We start from the raw sequence: 20,304 nt of genomic DNA, 5'->3' as shown, positions 1-20,304 counted from the left end.
TTCCAGTTATCAAAGACCCGTCCGCGAGCGCTTTTCATGTCATGAGCTACATTTTGTTGGATGAAGATATGATGAAGAGCACAAATCAGAAAATCCAAGATATTTATACGAATATCCTCTCCGAACTCAAAAATGACATTGCAATTGGTTCTGAACTGATGATTAAAACGAATAATGCAAGTACTGGAAGAGAACGAGGAAAATCGTATTTAAACACACTTTATGCACCAAACATTTTTACGTTCATACATAATTTAGGAAAGAGTCATATCCTAGGCGATGTGATGTAGATCACTTATATTTATATATACCATAATAATTTACGTTCTATCGTAGGATGCATTTAATTTGTATAATGTATCTCTAATCAAAAAAACTAAAAGTATCACACATTGTGTTCAATTATATAGTTTACTAAAAATAGCATAACTAATATATATTTGCCTAATACACATATCTTTTACCATTAGAAAACTATTTTTATTTAATTATTTAGAAGAACTTTATTAATTACCCTCATCAGAGCCAAACCTCAAAAAGAAACAAACAATGAAGAAATTCCCAACATATAACCATTTTGACTAAACTCAATTTTGCAGTAAATTGGGATTCTTTCCTCATTTAAAATACTATATTCTAAAAAAATTAGAATTGTGCCAAACTGGACCAATTTTTAGAAGGGTGAATATGTACATTTGTTAAACTTTGAGGAAGGTATTTGTAATATCATCAAACTAAAGGTACATATAAATATCAAAACAATTTGGAATTTTAAAAAAAAAAAAAAAAACTTAAACCCTACTGAGTGTTAGCTAAATGGGCTGCTAGGGTTTATATTGTATACAAAAATTGATTGCTATTTTACAGAATCAGAAGATGGGAGGTTCACGAGCTCAAGTAAACAAATCTCATAAAACTCGATTTGCTTCTAAATCATCTCGCAATGTTCACAAAGTTTCTTCTAAAGGTACTATTTTTATTTTTATTTTTTTTGGGTACCAATTTGTGTTAAATTTGCTTAATTTGGGGTGTTGATGAGCTTTTTTTGGTGTGATTAGATAAGAGTAGAATTGGGAAACCTGATCGGAATGTCATTAAGGGAGCTCGGGCAGCTCGGCTTCAGAGGAATAAGATGGTAATTTTTGTTATTGAATTTTTTCTGTTTAGATGAGTGTTAATTAGTTGGGATTGGTATTTGGATTGTTTAAGTAAGAAAAAAATTATTGCTTTTGGGGGTATTGAGTTATCGTGTTAGGGGTCATTTGGTATGTCGGATAAGGTGGGATATACCATACCGGTATGCGGGATAAGGGGGATATACCAGGATTAAGCATGTGCTGTTAGAGGTTGTTTGGTATGCGGATAAGGTGGGATATACTAGGATTAAGCATGTGCTGGGGTCGTTTGGTATGCGGATTATGTGGGATATACCAGGATTAAGCATGTGCTGTTAGGGGTCGTTTGGTATGCGGATAAGGTGGGATAAACCAGGATTCGACATGTTTTGCTAGGGGTCGTTTGGTATGCGGGATAAGTTGGGATATTCCAGGATCAAGCATGTGTTGTTAGGGTTCGTTTGGTATGCTGGATAAGGTGGGATATTCCAGTATTAAGCATGTGTTGTTAGGGGTCTTTTGGTATGCTGGATAAGGTGGGATATACCAGGATTAAGCATGTGTTGTTAGGTGTCGTTTGGTATGCGGGATAAGGTGGGATATACCAGGATTAAGCCTGGGATAAACTTTATACTGAGTTTGGTTGACGGTAGCCTTGGATAGTCCCACCTTATCACATCCAGCTTGGGATTATTTTATTCCATCTCCCACGTGGGATAAATTAGTCCAGTGATTATAATTTTAGTATAATTTAGTAAGTGTACCAAATGATCTAGTAAAGAGGTAACTTATCCATGTATTAATTTGTGTATAAGTTATATAACGTTTCGTTGCTAAGTTATTCAGGTATAAAATTAATATGACATTTGGTTTGCAATATAGAATACCTGCATAACTAATATCCACATAGCTAGTACATGTGTTACTAATACCTGCATCATTCTAACCAGCTATTAAACGACCCCTTTCTGTTATATGCTAAAAATGCAATTTTGTAGATGAGGGAGCAGAAAAGAGATGCTCTTTTGAAAGAGAAGAGAGCTTCATCTGGATCAAATAGTCCTCCCAGAGTTATTGTAAGTATTCTTCTTTGTTTCTTCTTTCTGTTTCGTTGAGTTCAAAAATTTAATTAGTAACAACAAAAGTGTCAGAATAGTTATTATAAGTAATCTCTAATGGACGAGACATAGTCAGCTGGAGTGAAGTAGAAGAAGATATCTGTTTCTTGTGGTTTCTAAATATTGTTTATGTGACAGGTTCTCTTTGGTCTATCCCGATCGGTTGACCTTAGTGCACTTGAACAAGATCTGCTGAAGCTATTGTCTGCAGATGGAATTGGTGTTGTGTTTCCAGCAGTTGCTTCCCCAGAATATAAGTTGAGAGCAACGGTAGGAAGTGTATTGTGGGAACTCCCTTTATCTATTATACTAGTTATTGAACAATACACAGAAGAATATCTGCATTGTTGAATTGGTCTCAGGTTCTAATTTAGGTGAAAGTAGCATATTATGCCTTTACCTTGGTAATCAACTGACATCAGTCACTTGATTATCTGCGGGATGGTGGAGTACACATTACTGAATATTATTAAGAAGATTCTGAAATATGTACACAGAGTTCATAAAGCAAAATCTTAGTTTCTTTTCTAACCTTACATAGAACTTCTGCATGATAGGGGAGTGATGTATGAGATTATAAGCTCTGGCAGTATATTATAGGATAGAACGAGCTTCGACTGCACTTAAGAATACAAGTAAGAGGATGCTAGGGTTCAGGCATGTGTCAGCATACCAAAATGCCAGAGAAACAACATAATTACTCTTATGAATTTTCGTAGCGCAATTTTTTGGGTGTCAAATCTGATGCCAGAAGCAGCATACGATAAATTGTTTGTCAGTTATTGATAGTTAAATAGTTTTCCTTGCTTTGACTTGTTTGTTCTTCGCAGAAGTTTAACAGTAAGTTGTATTGTCTAGGTCTTAAAAGCACCTCATGGTGATCTCTTGGCATGTATGGAGATGGCCAAGGTATGATATGCGTTGGAGTATTTCCAGGCTTTGATTGCTCTTAAGTTCTTTGTGCATCAAGGATGTTTAAGTTAGAAGCTTTGCCATTTGCAGGTAGCTGATTTGATTGCTTTTGTCACATCTGCAAATTCCTCTAGTGAAGATGATTGTTATATAGATGCATTTGGATCTCACTGCCTTTCGATCTTTAGAGCCCTTGGTCTTCCTAGTACTGCAGTACTGATTCGTGTAAGAATTAAGATCTTCCCTGAAAGGAAGTCTTTTTTGTCATTTCTTGGGAATGGTTTGGTAAATTTTTAAGGAATCGAGACTTGAGTACGTCATCTTCTGTATTTTAGGATCTGCCCAGTGAGTTAAAAAAGAAAAATGATTCAAAAAAGGTGTGTACATCTAGCCTGGCTTCTGAATTTCCAGAGGATTGCAAGTTCTATCCAGCAGATACAAAAGATGAGTTGCATAAGGTAATGATTTGGAGATCTTGTTTTCTTGCTTACAGTAGCTGCATTCTAGACGTCATCTGACGTATTTCTATCCCAGTCTAATTAACTTATGAAATCATTGTTTTTTCTTTCGGTTTGTTGTTTGTAGTTCTTGTGGCTTTTTAAGGAGCAAAGACTCTCAGTACCTCATTGGCGTAATCAGCGGCCATATCTAATGGCTCAAAAGGTACAGACCTTCCATTTTTCTCAATTTTTTGACGCATTTCTCCTTTAAGACCCCTGGCTGTTAAGATAGAGTGATTTCATCTACTCAACTTTAGTTTCAATGCAGGCGACTGTGAATTTACTTTGTTCTCAACCATGGTTTTGGTCCTCTGTGCTTCTTTTTGCAGATAAGTTTGTTAGTTAGGATTCGGGATTAATTTCTTTCTTATTTCTTTTTCAGGTCGACATGCTTGCTGATAATTCCATTTCTGGAAAATGTACACTCCTCCTTTCTGGTTATATTCGTGGTCGTAGTCTGTCTGTGAATCAGCTGGTAATTGTTTGGCTTCAGCATATAACTTTGAGATTTAAAGAATTGTCCTTGACATTGGATACTGTTGGATCAGGTTCACATAACAGGTGCTGGAGATTTTCAGTTATCCAAGATTGAACTTCTCAAGGATCCATGTCCCCTGAATGTTAGAAAAGGAGGGGACTTAATGGAATCTGATGACATGAATGAGGCACAGGTGCACTTTTATATTTTGTTTACTTAACAGAAACTCTTTGTGGTATTGAAGAAATTATTGATAAAGATTACATTTGAAACTGTAAAATACTGATTCCAATTGATTCTACTCATTTAATTTTATGCTTGTATTTCTTTGGGTTCATTTCTTATGTCTCTATTCTTCTCTTTCTTTGGACCTAGAGGCAACATTTTGGCAGACACCAAAATACAATTTATGATGAGCTTGATCAATTTTCTTCTTCCACTAGGTAGCTATACTCCTCGTAGAAGGCATTTTTCTCGCTATGTTCAACATTTCAAAGTTGTATATAGATGAAGCAAATTGCACACTGAAATATTTTGGAGATTCAAATGCTCAATTTGCCATAAGTTCGTTAAACACTTGTACTAAAATATTGGGATACCTATGACACTGTAGATATGTGCTCCTAGTGCAGCTGTCATCTGTTTCCCCCTTTTTCTGGATGCTGCGTTTTCAAAAACCCCAACCCTCTCCTTGAGTGGTGCAATATCATATGCAAACATCTATTCTTCCCTGGGCCTACTGAACCACATTTCATGGTCCTTGAACAAAATTCTTTTTGTTTTTTCTCTCTACTCATTCCAGTAATGTCTTCTAATGCATTTCAGGTCATCAGTTGCTTGACTCCTGACCCTATGAAGCAAGAGCCTTTACTTGTTGAGAATGTCCCTGATCCATTGGCTGGGGAGCAGGTATAAATCTATTCTTGGTACAATTTTATCTTTCATTCTACGAAAGCAGGAGTGGACAAAGTTCATTTATGAAATGCACTTGTTATATCATTTACCTTGTGCCATTTTTTTAATAACTACTGGATTTTGGGTTCATGATGAGATGCACGTGTCTCATCATTGTACCTACTTGTGCGATTCTTCTGTAACCATTTATAATTTGTACAAATACTTGATATGTATTTTGGTCATCAGACATGGCCTACTGAGGCAGAAATGGCTGAAGCAGAAAGAAATCAGGAGGAAAGAAAGCTGAAAAGGAAAACTCTTCCTAAGGGCACTTCTGAATACCAGGTTTATTTTCTGTCAATAGTTGCCTAAACATGTATTCTTTGTTGTAACCTGAGTATATTAGTTTATACCAGAAATGATTAGTTGACTTGCAGGCGGCTTGGATTGTAGAAGATTCAGACGCGGATGTTTCTGAGAGTGAGAATGAAGAAGATGATGGTATGGTCTTGGACGAAGGGGAGAATGCCTTTAATGGCCAAGGACGTAGGGATGAGTTTGAACTCGATGATGACCAGGCGTCGCTATCACTCGAGTCGGATGGGGAAACTGACACTCAGTCTATGATGATGGTGGGTATACCTATTTATTAGCACAGACATGACTATATGTTTATATATGAACTTGTAGCATTCAGTAAGTAAACTGATAAGAGTAATCCAGATGACCAAAAAGGTAAAAGAAATTACAGGTTGTTCACTGCATATCTCATGGAGAAACAGAATTGCAAAGAGCTAATGGCGGTAATTATCTTGAATCATATAATGTTATTATTGATTCTTGGCAATTAAGACCATTTTAACTTGAAGGAATAGGCAGCATTATGGTCTTTCTGTAGTTGCTTTTGAGGGGCAACAAAATATGGCGATCTCAACAAAATGCGGAGTCGATCTTTACATTTAGTGATACTTGTTATTTTAAATAAAGGCGTTTTAAGGTTATGGACATACATGTCATGTTTATGTTGTTGAAATATTAATTTCCAATTATTTTTTAGTATAATGTGTTTATTTTATCTTTTTATACATTTGTAGCTAATTTTTTTCTGCTGACTGTTTGGCTTATGAATATGAAAAGCATTTGAGCTCTCTGAGCAATGTTAATATACATAATCAGTTTGCAGAGGGAGGTATAATGAAGTTTAATAAGTACTAATGTTCTCCCGTTGTGAGTTTAATCTCAAATATCCCTCCCTAAGTGTGTTTTTAAGTTGGATGCTGGGCTTATGTTTTTTGTAGGATGGTGAGAACCTGACTAAGGAGCAATTGGAAGACGAGATAAGAAAAATTAAAGAAGCACATGCTGAGGATGAGGGTACTTATTTAAATTTCCACTGGTTAGTAGCCTCCTAAGTTTTTGTTATTCGAGGAATTTTCTTTTTAGTTCTTTCTGTTGTGGATTTTGCCTACAGAATTCCCCGATGAAGTGGATACTCCATTGGATGTTCCTGCTAGGAAGCGTTTTTCCAAGTACAGAGGGCTTAAATCTTTCAGAACTTCCTCCTGGGACCCCAAAGTAATTTCTTCTGTTGATTGAATAATTTGTCTGGAAAAATCTCTGGATGTGATCTAATTGCATTAAAAATTATCGATGGGATTTGCAGGAATCTCTACCTCAAGAGTATGCTAGAATATTTGCATTTGACAATTTCAGGAGGACACAGAAGCATGTATTGTCTAGAGCCCGAGAGATGGAACAGAATATTGATGAAAGTATACCGGCTGGTTCATATGCAAGGCTCCATGTCCGGGAAGTTCCAGTTGGTGTGGCAAACAAGTTAAATCTTGTAACAAAGACAATGCCTGTGATCCTGTGTGGTCTGAAGCAGCATGAGTCTAAAATTTCTGTCCTCCACTTCAGGTACCTCATCTTGTTATATGTTTTTCTAATATTTTCCCCTTATTTTCTTTTACTAGTGGTTTTATCTGTAATTGTTTATGGACTTACATGACTTTGTTCTCCTTGCAGCTTAAAAAAGCATGATAGTTATATTGCTCCAATAAAAGCTAAAGAAGAGATGTTATTCAATCTTGGCTTTCGCCAGTTTGTTGCAAGGTACTTTTCTTCTGTGTAATAAACTTGTAACTACTAATGTTCATTGACTTCTTTCTGCCCCCTTAACCTGATTGCAGGCCAATATTTTCTTCAGATAGTTTTAATGCTGATAAGCAAAAAATGGAGAGGTTTCTCCATCCTGGCCGTTTTTCAGTAGCTTCAATATATGCTCCCATTTCATTCCCCCCCCTTCCTTTAATTGCCCTGAAGATTAAAGACGACGCATCTTCTGCCACTGTTGCTGCCGTTGGCTCTTTGAGAAGTATTGACCCAGATAGGATTATTCTAAAGAAAATTATTTTAACCGGGTAAGATTCCTCTGACATTTTAAGGGTTGGCTTTGGATAATCAAATCCTCGTTTATGTGGGAGGGGTATGATTTAGGAGGATGGCAGGCATAATGAAGTATTGCTATTTTAAATTGGTTTGATTCATCAGTTTCTCTACCTAAAACACTTGCTAGAGTTGTGATTATATTTCTATTTTAGGTTTTCATGGTTCGGTTGTTGCTCTGCTTTAATATGTTTACCCTGGAATTGATGGTTTAGATGTTTATTTCTGGAACTTTTCTTTCTGAACTTCTGTTTTTGGTCTTTCTTCTGGTTGATTTTGGTTTACAGATTGAGCCTACTTTTGTGCCATAATGTAGAACCATTGTGCTTTTTTACTAGGCATAACATGACATGTAACTTGTGAACCAAAAAATCTTATTTATTGTATAGGCGAGCTAGGATTCTGGAAAAGTTTGTGGAGTAATTTTCTAGATTCGTACTTGCATGGTAGAAAACTTGTCCGGGGATAGGTAGTGTCAAGACATTATGTTCTAAGATCATTCAGCATGATGATATAATTTGCATTATTTTTATTTGTTAGTCCTAGAAATGGAAAAACTGATTGCAGAGAGAGCTGGTAGGTGATTTTGTTATTAGGTAACCTTTTGTTCACAAGACGTCATCTGTGTTGCAGTTATCCTCAACGAGTATCAAAACTGAAAGCGACTGTAAGATACATGTTTCATAACCCAGAGGATGTCAGATGGTTCAAGGTACGGAAACAATTGAGTTTTCTATTTCTTATTCGTCATGCTATTCACTTCTAACAAATTTCCTGGACCTTTTGTAGCCTGTTGAAGTTTGGTCAAAGTGTGGTCGACGTGGACGCATCAAGGAACCTGTCGGTACACATGGTATGTCTCTGAAATGTGACTTGAAATTTCTTCTTGATGCAGGACATGCAGAAATTGCTCACTCTTCTTTTATCCAACCCCCTCCCAAAAAAAGAGGAAAAAAAGCTCATCCAGATGTTACAGTTTTACGGTGTTGTGCGCATTAGTGTGTGATGTTATTGAACTAATCATGCATTTATCATTTTTCCCTTGACTATGGAGCCTGTGGCTGATGATAGAGAATTATGGAGTAACACACGAATCGACAGAAGTTTCTGAGAGAACAAAATTTACTGCACGATCTAGAATATGAAGGAAGGGAAACATTTCTTAAATGCCCAATAGCCTTTTTGTTTATTGTGTTTGCTCATGATGCTCAACTTTGGATCTACTAAGAAACAAAAAGCTCTGCATGTTCTTGGGTTCTTTGAGCACCTAACTATCTACAGCTTGTAGGTCAGCAAGCATGATCTTTCCATTGCCCTTCTACTATTTGTGGGTGCCTGAACAAGTTGATCCTTTCTAGATGAACACCTGTTTGTTGCATGCTCTACTAACCGTCCTTATTTTCCACTCTAATCCCACCTCTTATAAACAGTTGCCCGTAGTAGTTATCTTTTTAACCGACTTCACAACATAAACAATCTTGCACTGTTAGTGTATAGAAGTTAAAGCCGACTTTGTAATTTTTGTGCAGGGGCAATGAAGTGCATCTTGAATGGAGTCCTCCAGCAGCATGACACGGTATGCATGAGTTTGTTTAAACGCACATACCCCAAGTGGCCGGAAAAGTGGTTCCCAATGACAGATGCTTAAGAGAAAGGTCTAGAGGTTGCCCTGGTCTATGGTTTCTCCCAAGTGTGAAGGGGGGAAGAAATCATATTTGCTGCACATGGGAATGAAGCTCTGGTTCAGAATGGGTTACTGTTAAGTTTTTAATGGTTTGGGGTCTTTGTTTCCTTTTCTTTCTCCCCGAAGTTTGTCAAGAGACCAGTTTATAGTAGTGTGTAATATATGGTAGCTCATTTTTTGGTGCCAAAAAGCAAATCTTGTATCACTTTTTAAATTAGTTCCAAGTTGCACACATGATTTGTTGCTACTGTTGTCTTTTACATATTTCATTGGCCGATGTTTATCAGAAACAACCTCTCTATCTTCTTAAGGTAGGATCTTTGACCTCATTTGTGGCATTGAGTATTTCAAAGACCAGTTTACAAGAAAATGAGTTTTGAAGAAGTGAGCAACTGGTGGAGCAGGAAAAATTGCACATGTTGGGTTTCAGAAAAGTCTATAGTCAAAAAGGACATTAGCAATAATATTATTCAAACTCACAAAATCCATGTTTATTAGTTGATATTAGTTCTTTTCCAACAAAAAACATTGAAACATTACAATTACATCCTTTTTAACTGACCAACTCCCAAAAGGATGGAGCCATTAAAGATCTTTTTAACAAATAAAATTGCAAAAAAAAACTTTGGAAACTCTATTATTTATGACTACTACGACTACTATGTGGTTATTTAATACAAAAGCCAGAAGTGAAAAATATAATTATCTTAATTTCATAAATTAAATAAGTAAATTGATATTACAATTTTGGTATGGGTCAAGTAATATGAAAGAAAGGGAGTATTAAATAACTATATAAAATATTTTCTTTATTTAAATTTACCTGTCCAATTTATAAAATCAAGAGAATGTTGTTATATTTTTTCTTTTCTATCCTTAGTATTAAATAACTATACAAGGTAATAGTAGTCAAAAATTAGAATTTCAAAGTATTGGTATTAAGGTTAATTTAGTAAAATATGCTCTAATTATGATTTTCTTACGATATGAGCCAAATCTACAATAATCAAGTAAAATAAAACGAAGAGAGTAGTATTAATAGTGAATTTAAATTTCATATTATTAATAAAATTTTGCAAAAAAAAAAAAAAGGAGGAAACATCAAGCTCAAAAGATAAATTATGAAATACCATTAAAAGTCCTATTTTCATCTCAATAATATTTGCTCTAGTAAATAATTTTAAAAACTACATTAATAAGAGGGAAAATGAAAGGACCCCATTTAACAAGTAAATCGCACTCATCAACTGCACCTCACTGTATGACACGTGGCTTTAATTTAAGTGGGCCGAAGTCCAATAAGTAAGCCCAGAATTAGAAGTCCATAACTAGTATTAACCCAGGTAGAATGCCCAGCTTCTTCCCCAAAACTCGCCGGAAAATTTCTCCGTCCTAGCCGGAGTAGCTAGCTAGCTTTACCGGCAAATTTCGCCGAAAGCTCTAATTTATTTCACTGGAAGCTTCTGGAAGATGCCTAAATTTATGTAAGTACATTTGTCTATATTATGTGAAACTCATTCAATTGATTGCATTTTTGCTGTTTACAATTATACATCACTTTTGTTTTACATGTGTTTTTACCAGATCGAAAGTCCGTACGAGTTCGATAGTGCAAAGATTTCCGAACTTAAATGCTATTGGAAATGTAAGTAATTGTTGCTCAGAAGGAAAATTTATGGCATAAAGTTGATTTTTTTGCTGTAAAAGCTGTTTTTTTTTTGGGTGCAATACATAAACGTGTCCTTTAATTTGGCATCACCTGCCGGCTACACCCTTTAACTTTGGTGTGCACAAGTAGTCATTTAAACTTGTATAAATTTGAACAAGAAGCGCATCCTACATGGTGTCCTATGTGGCGAAATGCCACATTATATGCTACGTAGCACACATGTGTCTACTTGTTTAAATTTATACAAGTTTAAATGTTTAATTGTGCATACGAGAAGTTGGAGGGCTTAAATTTATACAAGTTTAAATGTTTAATTGTGCATACGAGAAGTTGGAGGGCTTAGATGCCACCTGAGGCTAAGTTAAAGGTCACGTTTATGTATTATGCTTGAAAATTAGTTTTGCTACAAGTTGTTGAATTAGATGAAGCACGGAATTGTAAATGATAGGAGTTTTACTTTGTAGGGATGGAAGGAAGCTGGAGGCTACAACCAAGCTATGAGAAGTTTTACTAGCTCAATTGGTATGAATTATCAAGTTATTGATATTTGTGAATGTCAATATCCATATTTATTTAGTACACCAGATTGGTGTATATATGCAGACATGCAAAGAGGATATGTATTGTGTTGTGTCGTATCGATGAAAAGTCTCATTTTGTGTAACGACCAATTTGGTGTGAGTTGTTAACTTCTCTTATTTTTTTTCCTCATTTTGTCTTTACTTGTTATTTAATACTGTATTTAATAATCCTAGTTTATCCTAACTTATTATAGTAGCTCTACCCCGTACCCTACTTTTCTTGTAGGTTTATTTATCCTTCAAATTGTTGATGTGTGACATTATCTATTGATGGAAAACGACGCAATCTATTCAAATGTTGTATTTACTAAAACAATACATACTATACATACAGTAAGATACATTAGGAAACAATATGTAACGACCATCCCAACAGAGTGTAGGAAATAATTTTAGCTTATGTGTCGTTTTTTTATAAGAAAACAATGTAGGCATCGTACTCTAAATTATTAATAGAAAATTGTGTTTCTGGTAGAGAACTCTACCTATAGAACTTATGCAGGAATCTGGTATGGTTTTAAATGTGTGAGAGTATGGACTAAGAATCTGTGTATTAGGAATACTTGGAAAAAGTTTGTTTTTGATAGTTTGTTTTTGATTAGGGTATTGCAAAATTTGCGATCTGCAAAATAATGCTCTTATTGTATTCATTACATGACAATTCATGTATAGTTATTGACAACATAATAATCCCTATATTAGCTTGCATAAATAGTCTGTGAACCAAACTGCCGTTAGTTCTGTAAGTTGTTATTGTGTATTAGGCGTCGTACTTATATGTTAATTTGGTAAGGTCAAATAGAAAATGAATGTTGAGGAGGAAAGAGTTGATCTTTCAATCTTTTGGTTGTTTAGGGCATGTCGGGGAGCCAGTTTCAAGATCAGGTCAAAAAAAAATTGTTGATGCACTTGTCTCGGGAGAGAAAAGCAGAGCTGTTAGACTTCTGTATGAGTTTAGTCTTGGAAACAACAAATTGAGTGCCAATGATTTTGCTTCCATACTGCAAAGTTGTGCAAGATTGCCTGATCCATTAGTAAGTATTCAAATAGAAGTTCATTTTCTTTCTTCTGAAATGACATGTAACTTTGTGCTAGAGAAAAGTTCTAATATGGGCACATATTGCAAAATAGTTGCCACTGATAGTTAATTGGCCAATCAACTATGTTATATGTGATAGGTTAGATTCTCAAAGAGTTATTGACACATCCAGTGCCAACTACCTTAAAATCTCTTTCATTTAGAACAAATAAGCAGACTTCCTGAAATGTCATAACGGCATGTATTTTTTCTCCATCTGAACAATAACTTGAACTTTGGTGCTTCTTCTTCTCTTTTCTGGCTGTAGTTTGTTATGGAGATTTGGAGGATCATGGAGGAGAAGGAAATCAACATTAGTGACAAGTGCTATTCTCTTGCCGTCCGAGCACTCTGTAAAGGGGGTTACTTAAAGGAGGTACCAGAATCCTGGTTTGCTTTCCAGATTAGAATAATCTGGCAGCTAAGTGACTTATTAATAGTTGTTAAATATCAAGTCTCAATGGTATACTCTTACCTGTCGGAAAGAATAATGTTTATTAGTTGCCAGACCTTTAATTGAACAACTAATGTCTAGGTGGTTGATGTTGAAACTAAAATAGGAGGATACTGTTATTTGTTGCAAGGTATTGTTGACTTGTCACATGGTCGGTTAGGTACTTCTGCTGATCCTTTTGGAAGTTCAAATGACATCCTGTATGAATGATCAATTCCCATTGTACTTTTTGCACCATTATTGAGAAATTATAATTGCCTTTTACTTGTCGTCTGTCGGTTTATGTGTTTCTGTCTGACATATCTGTATCAAGAGACTTATTTCATTACTTTCCTTTGTAAATTTTGATCATAAGTTTCCATAATGTAATGTTTCTCTTTCTTTACTTTCATTCAGGCACTCAGTTTGATGAGTATCATGGGAGAAAACCTAAATTGTTATTCTATGTTGCCTATTTATAACAACTTCTTGGCTGCTTGTTATGAAACACAATCAGTAGATTATGCTAGTAAATGTATGGATTTGATGGAGCATCAAATGGTGGGAAAGAATGAGATAACATATGCTCAACTTCTTAAGGTGCGTGTAGAGGTCTTTCAATAGAAATGTTATCATCTTGTAGTTATAGTTTAAAAGCATTTTTCTCCAGTTATCACTCTTATTGCATTCCCAAGAACAATTTTCGGTGATTTCATGCTGATTCTGGTCATAGAACTAATTCATAATTGTGGTGATTTGCTGCTTCTTTTCTACTTATAACACCTAAAAACCATAAAACTTTATGTAACAAAATTTTATGTTAGTCATCCCTGGTAAAAAATCTATTAATCTAACTCTCTGCCTATGTAGTCACAGGGACATCAACAACCCATGCGGTGATATAAAATCAAGTAATAGCTGTTCATTAAAATGTGGAACTTTCATTAGGTTTCATTCCTCCAACTGATTTCTGATGTCCAACAGACATATAGTGTGATAGCCAATTGAGAGAGATATGCATTATAGGTGCTTCTTATTTTGCATCGGTTGGTTTACTTAAAATCTTCTCCTGCAATAATTATTTGAGAAATGCTTTGGATATCATTTTTCCTTTGTCTTAACCAAAAGTGAAATGAGAACTTGCGCAATCATATTTTTTCCTCCGTCAGGGTACAAGGCAATAAACTATTCATCTCCTTTAATCGGTTCCTCCGTCTCCATTCCTAACCAAATTAGCTAGTATGCTCCATTCAATCAATTATTTTTGTTCCATTTTGTGGTTGATGAAGTGAATGACCATCTCTTCTAAAAGCTTAAGTTGTTAGAGAAAGCACACTTCTATTATTTAATTATATTCTCAACAGCGGTAAACAACTTTTTCAAATGTTGAATATAGTTTTGAAGACAGCAGTTTAATTGACCAACTGCTGTTCTAAGCTCATTGTTTCAGCTTGCAGTTTTGCAGCAAAATCTGTCTGCTGTCCATGAAATCTGGAAGGAATGTATTAAGTTTTACAGTCTCAGCATTATCTCTCTTCGGAAGTTTATATGGTCCTTCACAGAGCTGGGAGATCTGGAATCAGCCTACACGGCCTTACAGCACATGGTGAGATTGGCTTTTAGGGACTGTGACATAAGTAGAACTGCTGAGGGAAGGTTTTGTGATGTAAGATTGGATATTCCTGCACCTTCCACTGGCAGCTGGAGTTTCATCGATGTATCTCTTGACATTGAGGGTAGCAGCAATTTTGACATCGAAAGCCAAAGTCTTGGCAACATGGAAATAAGCACAGTTAGAAAGAAATTAAGTGCTTCTGTTATGAAGCTTCTGAGGTGGTCCTTCAATGATGTAATGCATGCTTGTGCAAAAGTTCAAAATTGTGATTTGGCTGAGCAGTTGATTTTACAGGTATTACTAAATATCCAGTTGCTATGATGTTTCCATCTGGTTTATTTAGAAAATTTATGCAGAGATCAGAAGAATTATCCTTAGGGACTTATGACTAGGCGCACATCATTGTTTAACACAAATATATCAGAAGAAAAGTCCTTAGAGCCATATGGCTAGGCAATCATCATTGTTTAACACAAAAATGTGCCAATAGTGATTGTCTCAATTTCATAAGGGAATTTCTTGTCTGTTTTTCACTAAGTTCTCTCTTTTCTTTAGATGCAAACTCTTGGTTTGCAACCATCAGGGAGTACATATGATGGCTTCATCAGGGCAATTGCTACCACAAGAGGCTTTAGTGAGGGAGTTGAAGTGGTAAATATACTCTTATTTTCATGGGAATCTTCTTTTTTCCTTCCTCCAAGAATAGTACTTGTTCTTGGTTCTCTCACTTTGACATGATGTAATTTGTCTAAATTTACAGCTAAAGGTTATGCGGGAGGAAAATATTAAGCCTCGTGATTCAACTCTTGCTGTTTTAGCAATCATCTGCAGCAGAGAGTTGGAACTTGATCTGGCAGAGTCTTTCTTGGATGAGATATACGAAATCCGAAGTCCTCATCCATGTAATGCTTTCCTTGAAGCATGTGATGTCCTGGTAAGACAGTACATAAGTATTTTGAGAAGTAACAATTTAGTTGAAAGCATGCGATCATCACTGGTCCCGTCCTTAGATCAGTACAATAAGAACTGATGAGGGTTTGACTGTCAGTTAAGCAGGTTCCTCTATGTTTCAATGAGGACAATCAGCTCGTCAAGACTTCTCATTTTTTTCTTGCGAGTCAAAACTATCTTTCTGAGCATATTCTTACTTCTTCAGATCTTGACATTACCGCCATATATTTTGCTCTCTCATGAGTTATGTTGTGAGGATTATGAGATTTTTGAGCTAGCTCTCAGCAAAAAGTTCTCTGTGTCAAGCTAAAATGTTGCCACTGCTCTCTGACTATATCAGTTTAGGATTCAAATATGGATGAAAGCCTCTTGTTGTAAGTAGGCCTTTGGACATATTGCTATATGATCATTTAAATTCTGTAAGATCCAGCATCTTTGTCTTTGCAGCATCTTTCAGTAGAATTACACATCTTTCTTGTCAATCGTATTAGACTGATATGTCCAGTTTGTGATTCTTTTACTAATTAATTTTGTAGGATCGACCTGAACGAGCAGTCCAGATTTTTGCTAAGATGAAAAAGTTGAATCTCCAGCCAAATATCAGGACATATGAATTGCTATTCTCACTGTTTGGTAATGTGAATGCACCTTATGAAGAGGGCAACATGCTGTCACAAGTGGATGTCGCTAAAAGGATAAATGCTATAGAAATGGATATGATGATAAATGGCCTTCAGCACAGTCATCTGTCATTGAAGAATGTGGTAAATGATACTTTGCCTCAACTAAGACAAATTTAGATATTAAGTTATTTGCCTACTATTTTACTTCCTAAGTTGAGTAGAGATTATGATCAGCCCAATATCTGCACCACTAATTGAATATGTGATGTGATGTCTTTAGAAAGAATGGTCATTCATGAGTCTTGTAGTTAACTTTGATGGTGAAATCCATTCATTTTACGATGATTAAAAGAGCTACCAATGAATAGATCATTTTTAGTGATGGTGCATAAATTTATGCATTCATCTTAGGTTTGTGATTCTCAAGTTCATAAACAGAATGCAACTTGACATTGCCTCTATTAATATGAAGACTGTAGCAGATACATCTCAGTATGTATAAAAATGATCCACAACCACAGCAGGCTTGTAAACTTTGCTCTATATGACTTATTAGTTCGTATTTCATGGTACATCAAACAAATTGTTCCATGGTTTACCTGTGTGAAGTTTTGAATGCTGTAAGTAGTTTCTTGGTTTATCTGTCTGGAAGTGTTGAACGCTGCTAGTATTTTCATGGTTTATCTGTCTGGAAGTGTATAATGTTGTTTCTTTCTTATATATATATATATGTTAAATGACTTACTGGTGGAGGCTATCTATCAAGGAATCAGTGAGAGAAAATTGAACTTCCGCCTGCATCATGTACCAGGTTTTTGGATGTATATTTCCTTACAGAGATCATATGGGACAGCAGCAAGCAACTAATCCTGATTGTTGTTATGTACTGCCTTTGAAATCGCCCTAGCAAAATGACTTGCAAGAAAAGATACATTAGGGGTCTCATTGCTAAAAGAGGAATCAGAAGATGTTGTCTGAGACTAAATTTAGTATGGTTTGAGTCACCGAACTATATATATTGGAGATGTAATAATTAATTCAAGCTAATGTCTGCTATGGTAATAGCTTCTTTATGATTTTATATGTATTTTTATAATAGTATTTTTCTATTAAAATTTTTGTCAAGTTTCTTTGTTAAAATATTTCATACTATTGTCAAACATTGTGCAAGTTTTTGTTAGATTTTATTATCTTTTCGATATGGTAAGCCTCACCCTCCTCCAAATCCATCTACCTAGGAGACCAACAGTGTCTTTTTCACACCATGTTCCCTTGGTGACTAGAATCCCCCAACCTCATGGTTGAGATGGAAGGCCCTTACCACTAGGCTATTCCACCATTTTGATAGTAGGTTATCGTTTAGTGAAACATGTGATGTAATCTAAAGATTTCACCATTATCAGATTCAGAAATAAGTAATGTATTCTCCCTTAAGATTTGTTAAGCATTTTAAGTGCCGCTTAAATATTTGAAGTGATTTCTCTTTCCCTTACCAACACATCTAATGTCTGAAATTCAGTTTAAATCCTGAATTGATTTATCAATCAGCTCCTTAGGTTGCAATTTTTTTATGTTATACTGAAGTTTCTCTGCCATTTTGTGCTCCAATACTTACTGGAAGCTATAATTTCGACTGCATGCTTCAGTGTAATCCATGGCTTTTACTCTTCGTTATTTTCTAGTTGAAAGCACTTGGAACAGAAGGGATGATAAAGGAGCTGATTCAATATTTACATGCTGCAGAGAATCGGTTTTCTCGTTATGACACTTATATGATAACGCCCGTCTATAATACAGTTTTACATTCCCTTGTTGAGGCTAAAGAGGTAATCAACCTAGGATTTCTATTATAGAAGCATCTGTTTCATAGTTATATCAGTTAAAGTTTTCTGCTGACTGAGAGTTTATTCTTTTTCCTTTTCAGAGCCAAATGGCAACTAAGATGTTCAAATCAATGGTGTCTTCTGGAGTTCCACCTGATGCTGCAACATATAATATCATGATTGATTGCTGTAGCATTATTGGATGTTTCAGATCTGCACTTGCCCTGATCTCTATGATGTTCCGCAATGGTTTCAATCCTGAAGCAGTTACTTTAACTGGCCTGTTAAAGGTACTAATTTAGCCTTGTTTAGCTATTCTCACTCATCTGTGTAAGCTGGATCATTAGAAAAAGTAAAATTGCAAAACCTTGAGCCTAAGCCTTTTTTATTTGGTTTAAAAGGATTTTCATGAATTGGACAGTATGTGTTTTCTAGCACTTTTGGCCATTTAGAAACTTCGCCAAGAAAATCAGTCAAGTGATTTGCTAAACCTTGAAACCCAAAACTACCAACTAATTGATATTTTTGAAAATACAATATCTGCAACAGTTTGGTTTGGACAATACTTCATTGAGCTGGAAGGGGATTTCCTTGGACGAAAATATTGGCCATTGTTGGGAAACAGAATGCCTTGCCGCAACTATCACTTATCTTGCCTTAAGTGGTACACTAGATTTTAGCTAATCCTAATTACATGGAAGCATCGTTATTGTTCACCAGTTCAATTTCCCTCCTCTGACTATTTAGATATGCAAATGGTACCCTCTGATATCCTGAAACTGAGTTCTTTTCTGCTGTAGATATTGTTGAGATCCGAGGACTTTGATGGAACATTAAAATTGTTGAATCAAGGAATTTCCGAAGGCATCCAGCTTGATGTACTTCTCTATGACACCGTTCTTCAAGTGGCATCTGAGAAGGTAATTAACAAATGATTCAACCATCAAGTTATTAACAATACTAATAAAATTTTGCCAGAATAAAAATTCATGTACTGGACTACGTATGAGCCAAATTGTGGAGAAAGCGAATTGACATATTGCCTAGTTAAACTTCTCATCATGGAAGTCAATGTTAGCCGACTTTAGTATGGGAAAACTGATTAAAACCCTGAAAAGTTCATGGTTAAATTAGCAAAAAGACCTTTGGCTTTTGTTTGCATTTCCCTCCCTTTTTGCTGATAATTTCGGTTAGATTGATTCCAGAAGAGCGCTGGACACGTTCTTAGAAATGTTACTCAAAGATGGTAATGGGAAGGAGGATAGCAGACTTCGGGGAAATTGGGGGTGGGGAAGAAGACGGTTATCGGAAGTGGAGAAGAATGTTAGTTTACTGAAAATCCTCATAGAAGAGTTAGGATAAACTTTAAAAAGTTGCAGAGGGGAATGTGAGGTACCGGATGATACAATATCCTCCGTTTTGCCCTGTTATTCAGTTTCAACTTTAGATACTAGAGAAGTGGACAACTTCCTGAATAACCCAAAGAGAAAAAAGAGGAGAATTGCGTGAACCCAACCACTTCCAAAGTTAAATGTAAAGTACAGCTGTATTCATTCTGCTAAATAAGTCATGAATTGTTTTTTCAGGGAAGAATAGATGTCATCGAGCTCATCGTGGAGCAGATGCACCTCCAAGGGGTTCTGCCAGATCCATCAACTTGCAGTCATGTTTTCGCTGCATATGTAGACCATGGATTCTACAATACTGCCATGGAAGCTTTGCAAGTTTTGAGTGTGCGAATGATTGCTGGGGGTTTCAAGGATAATGATGAAAAACAAACCGAACTTGAAAATCTAATTCTTGGTGAAGACTCAGAAGATGAATCCCGGATTCTTAAGCCTTTTAAAGACTCGAAGGAATATCTTACTGTTGCCTTACTGCAATTAAGATGGTGTGCCATACTTGGATATCCAGTATCTTGGTCACCTTCGGATAGTCATTGGGCCAGGAGACTTTCAAGTAATCTTGCTTCAACAAGTAGTTCTCTATGAAGATTTCATGGTTCCACATAGGTGGACTCATCAGGAGTCTAGTTAATGAATTATGTATCTTGACCAAATAGTTTCAGAAATGGATGTATTCAGTGATCAAATTATGTATCCGAGTAAAAATGGAGTAATTAACTGTTACATTCTTAACTTCAAAGTTATGTATTCGGAAATTGCAAAATAAGGGATTAATTGTAATTTAGCAAAGAGTAGGAATAGAGAGTAATTAAGGGTAAACTTGTTGGGATTTATGTAAATTGTACAAAAATTTTAACTGTTAATTTTATTATGATCTTTTTTGGCAATATTGAATATAATAAAAACAAAACTATCATCATTCAACAGAAATTAGTCTTTTTATGTCAAAATGTTTGTTACTCCAGCATTACTT

General features: G+C 35.6%; 2 protein-coding genes across 2 annotated transcripts; both read left to right on the top strand.

Moving 5' to 3' along the window:
* The first annotated feature begins 780 nt into the window (after positions 1-780).
* On the top strand, positions 781-9,399 carry LOC107866801 (pre-rRNA-processing protein TSR1 homolog). The gene is made up of 21 exons (XM_016712797.2): positions 781-967; positions 1,059-1,135; positions 2,114-2,191; positions 2,372-2,503; positions 3,092-3,142; positions 3,236-3,370; positions 3,481-3,603; positions 3,731-3,808; positions 4,028-4,120; positions 4,194-4,316; positions 4,949-5,032; positions 5,267-5,365; positions 5,458-5,652; positions 6,319-6,394; positions 6,492-6,595; positions 6,684-6,940; positions 7,049-7,135; positions 7,213-7,443; positions 8,102-8,180; positions 8,258-8,321; positions 8,998-9,399. The coding sequence occupies exons 1-21, from the start codon at positions 877-879 to the stop codon at positions 9,114-9,116; spliced, it is 2,376 nt and encodes a 791-aa protein (XP_016568283.2). The 5' UTR covers positions 781-876; the 3' UTR covers positions 9,117-9,399.
* A 1,223-nt stretch (positions 9,400-10,622) lies between these two features.
* On the top strand, positions 10,623-20,257 carry LOC107866802 (pentatricopeptide repeat-containing protein At1g76280). The gene is given in 14 exon segments (NM_001324925.1): positions 10,623-10,636; positions 10,737-10,797; positions 11,286-11,343; positions 12,258-12,436; positions 12,749-12,856; positions 13,331-13,513; positions 14,364-14,822; positions 15,084-15,179; positions 15,289-15,462; positions 16,016-16,243; positions 17,785-17,928; positions 18,027-18,215; positions 18,726-18,845; positions 19,512-20,257. Coding segments are annotated over 14 exon segments (2,418 nt in total). The 3' UTR covers positions 19,917-20,257.
* Positions 20,258-20,304: the final 47 nt, after the last annotated feature.

Source organism: Capsicum annuum, chromosome 4 (genome assembly GCF_002878395.1).
Source record: "Capsicum annuum cultivar UCD-10X-F1 chromosome 4, UCD10Xv1.1, whole genome shotgun sequence".
Lineage (NCBI taxonomy): Eukaryota > Viridiplantae > Streptophyta > Magnoliopsida > Solanales > Solanaceae > Capsicum > Capsicum annuum.
This window is presented reverse-complemented; position numbering and strand designations above follow the sequence as displayed.